We start from the raw sequence: 3,310 nt of genomic DNA, 5'->3' as shown, positions 1-3,310 counted from the left end.
AGCTGGATGTCTGATCTCGCTTTAGGCCAGACCTAGGGGAAAGCTGGATGTCTGATCTCGCTTTAGGCCAGACCTAGGGGAAAGCCGGATGTCTGTCTGCTGTGGCTCTGAATGTGCTGGAAGGGGTCTGTTCCAGGCTAAACGACTCTGATACCAGAATGCACCAGAATGCTTTCAATTGGGGCCAAAGAGGTCATTGATGTTGTGGATATTGAGAGCAGTGTTTTAACCACTAGGCTAATCTAACTTCTTTAAGAGCTAAGCTCCCACGTTGGTTAGCCTTGTGGTGTTTCAATATGACAGAAAGCCGGGCTGTGTACGTGTGTTTTGAACACGTACTCAGCTGCGCTCTCACTATTAGTGTAACCCGCTAGTGAAGGTGAGTTCAGAAGAACAGGAAGTGGTTCCTTGATTATTATATATTTTTTTAAATACATCCGGTTGCCATAGATACTGCAGAAGGTGAGGATGAGTCACGGTGGGTAGTGGGTAGGTGTTGGTTGGTGGTGTGGGTGGGTGTGAGTATTTCCTACTTGGTAGAAGCAGTGAATCAAATAGACTGAACTATAGAGTTAAAGCTGTTTCACTGTATCCTGTTCAAAGTGTAAACATTAAATTACTAGACCTAAAGACATCATGACCCCCTCCTCTCCCCCTAACAGGAAGAAGGAGTACATGTCTCGTCGTCTCTCGGAGATGGACAGGATGCTGAGCGAGCGTCACCTGTTCCACGGCACCTCCACTGAGGTGGTGGAGGGCATCTGCAAACACAACTTTGACCCGCGTGTCAGTGGCAAACACGCCACCATGTTCGGACAAGGCTCCTACTTCGCCCGTAAGGCCGTCTACTCCCATAACTTCTCCAAGCGCTCTCCTAAAGGGATCCACTCCATGTTCCTGGCCAAAGTCCTCACTGGCAGGTTAGTTGTCTTTATGGGGCACAGAAACGCGTCGCACAGCACAGAAACACGTCACACAGCACAGAAACACGTCTGGACCCCCTCCTCTCCCCTAACAGGAAGAAGGAGTACATGTCTCGTCGTCTCTCGAGATGGACAGGATGCTGAGCGAGCGTCACCTGTTCCACGGCACCTCCACTGAGGTGGTGGAGGGCATCTGCAAACACAACTTTGACCCGCGTGTCAGTGGCAAACACGCCACCATGTTCGGACAAGGCTCTACTTCGCCCGTAAGGCCGTCTACTCCCATAACTTCTCCAAGCCTCTCCTAAAGGGATCCACTCCATGTTCCTGGCAAAGTCCTCACTGGCAGGTTAGTTGTCTTTATGGGGCACAGAAACGCGTCGCACAGCACAGAAACACGTCACACAGCACAGAAACACGTCGCACAGCACAGAAAACACGTCCAACACAGAAACACGTCGCACAGCACAGAAACACGTCGCACAGCACAGAAACACGTCGCACAGCACAGAAACAGTCGCACAGCACAAACACGTCGCACAGCACAGAAACACGTCACAGCACAGAAACACGTCACACAGCACAGAAACACGTCACACAGCACAGAAACACGTCACACAGCACAGAAACACGTACACACAGCACAGAAACACGTCACAACAGCACAGAAACACGTCACACAGCACAGAAACACGTCACAACAGCAGAGAAACACGTCACACAGCACAGAAACACGTCACACAGCAGAGAAACACGTCACACAGCAGAGAAACACGTCACACAGCAGAGAAACACGTCACACAGCACAGAAACACGTCACACAGCACAAAACACGTCGCACAGCACAGAACACGTCACAACAGCACAGAAACACGTCGCACAGCACAGAAAACACGTCGCACAGCACAGAACACGTCGACAGCACAGAGACACGTCACACAACAGAGAAATGTGTTTAAAGAAAACACTTCCAAAAACAATAGACCACTACTGGTTAGTCATCCATGATAGATCCATTTGGTGAGCACTGGCAGAACTTGTGTTCCTCTTTCTGTGTCTTCAGGTTTACAGTGGGGAACCCCTCCATGCGTCGGCCGCCCCACTCAGCCCCCGGGACCCCTCCAGTGACCTGTACGACTCGTGTGTAGACAACTGGGTGGACCCCAGATCTATGTTATTTTCAACGACGACCAGAGCTACCTACTTTATCATCCAGTACGAAGAGGTTCCCAGTACTGTGGCTATCTGACACGAGACCAGACTGAACCAAACCCAGTACTGTGACTATATGAGAACAGACCAGACTGAACCAAACCCAGTACTGTGACTATATGAGAACAGACCAGACTGAACCAAACCCAGTACTGTGACTATATGAGAACAGACCAGACTGACCCAAACCCAGTACTGTGACTATATGAGAACAGACCAGACTGAACCAAACCCAGTACTGTGACTATTTGAGAACACCAACTGAACCAAACCCAGTACTGTGACTATATGAGAACAGACCAGACTAAACAAACCCAGTACTGTGACTATATGAGAACAGACCAGACTGAACCAAACCCAGTACTGTGACTATATGAGAACAGACCAGACTGACCCAACCCGTACTGTGACTATATGAGAACAGACCAGACTGAACCAAACCCAGTACTGTGACTATATGAGAACAGACCAGACTAAACCAAACCCAGTACTGTGACTATATGAGAACAGACCAGACTAAACCAAACCCAGTACTGTGACTATATGAGAACAGACCAGACTAGACCAAACCCAGTACTGTGACTATATGAGAACAAGACCAGACTGAACCAAACCCAGTACTGTGACTAATGAGAACAGACCAGACTAAACCAAACCCAGTACTGTGACTATATGAGAACAGACCAGACTAAACCAAACCCAGTACTGTACTATATGAGAACAGACCAGACTAAACCAAACCCAGTACTGTGACTATATGAGAACAGACCAGACTAAACCAAACCCAGTACTGTGACTATATGAGAACAGACCAGACTAAACCAAACCCAGTACTGTGACTATATGAGAACAGACCAGACTAAACCAAACCCAGTACTGTGACTATATGAAACAGACCAGACTGAACCAAATCAGAGACAATCCGTACTTCACCATCAGTATGAGAAGTTAACCAGTACTGTCAGTATCTGAGACCTGAGCCCAGAACCAAAACAACCAAGACGCTGGATATATTTACTGTGTTTTCTCCCAACACCAGTCATCCACAGCAGCTCCCGTCTGTATTCGTTGGTTTGAAGCCCTGGCTTATGGGGCAGCCATTCTGGACTTTCTTAAACTGGACTGTAAATGGAGTTTCATTTGGACCCAGAATAGATATTTGCTTTAGTGTCTGA

General features: G+C 48.1%; 1 protein-coding gene across 1 annotated transcript in view; it reads left to right on the top strand.

The window, feature by feature from the left end:
- Positions 1-3,025, top strand: part of LOC112073111 (protein mono-ADP-ribosyltransferase TIPARP-like) — a 45,885-nt gene extending 42,860 nt beyond the window's left edge. Inside the window, 5 exon segments of the mRNA XM_024140463.2 lie at positions 663-920; positions 1,987-2,018; positions 2,021-2,086; positions 2,089-2,122; positions 2,124-3,025. Of these exon segments, the coding sequence (XP_023996231.1) occupies positions 663-920; positions 1,987-2,018; positions 2,021-2,086; positions 2,089-2,122; positions 2,124-2,172 (439 nt within the window). The 3' untranslated portion in view covers positions 2,173-3,025.
- Positions 3,026-3,310: the final 285 nt, after the last annotated feature.

The sequence above is a fragment of the Salvelinus sp. IW2-2015 genome, unplaced genomic scaffold, assembly GCF_002910315.2.
Source record: "Salvelinus sp. IW2-2015 unplaced genomic scaffold, ASM291031v2 Un_scaffold2151, whole genome shotgun sequence".
Lineage (NCBI taxonomy): Eukaryota > Metazoa > Chordata > Actinopteri > Salmoniformes > Salmonidae > Salvelinus > Salvelinus sp. IW2-2015.
This window is presented reverse-complemented; position numbering and strand designations above follow the sequence as displayed.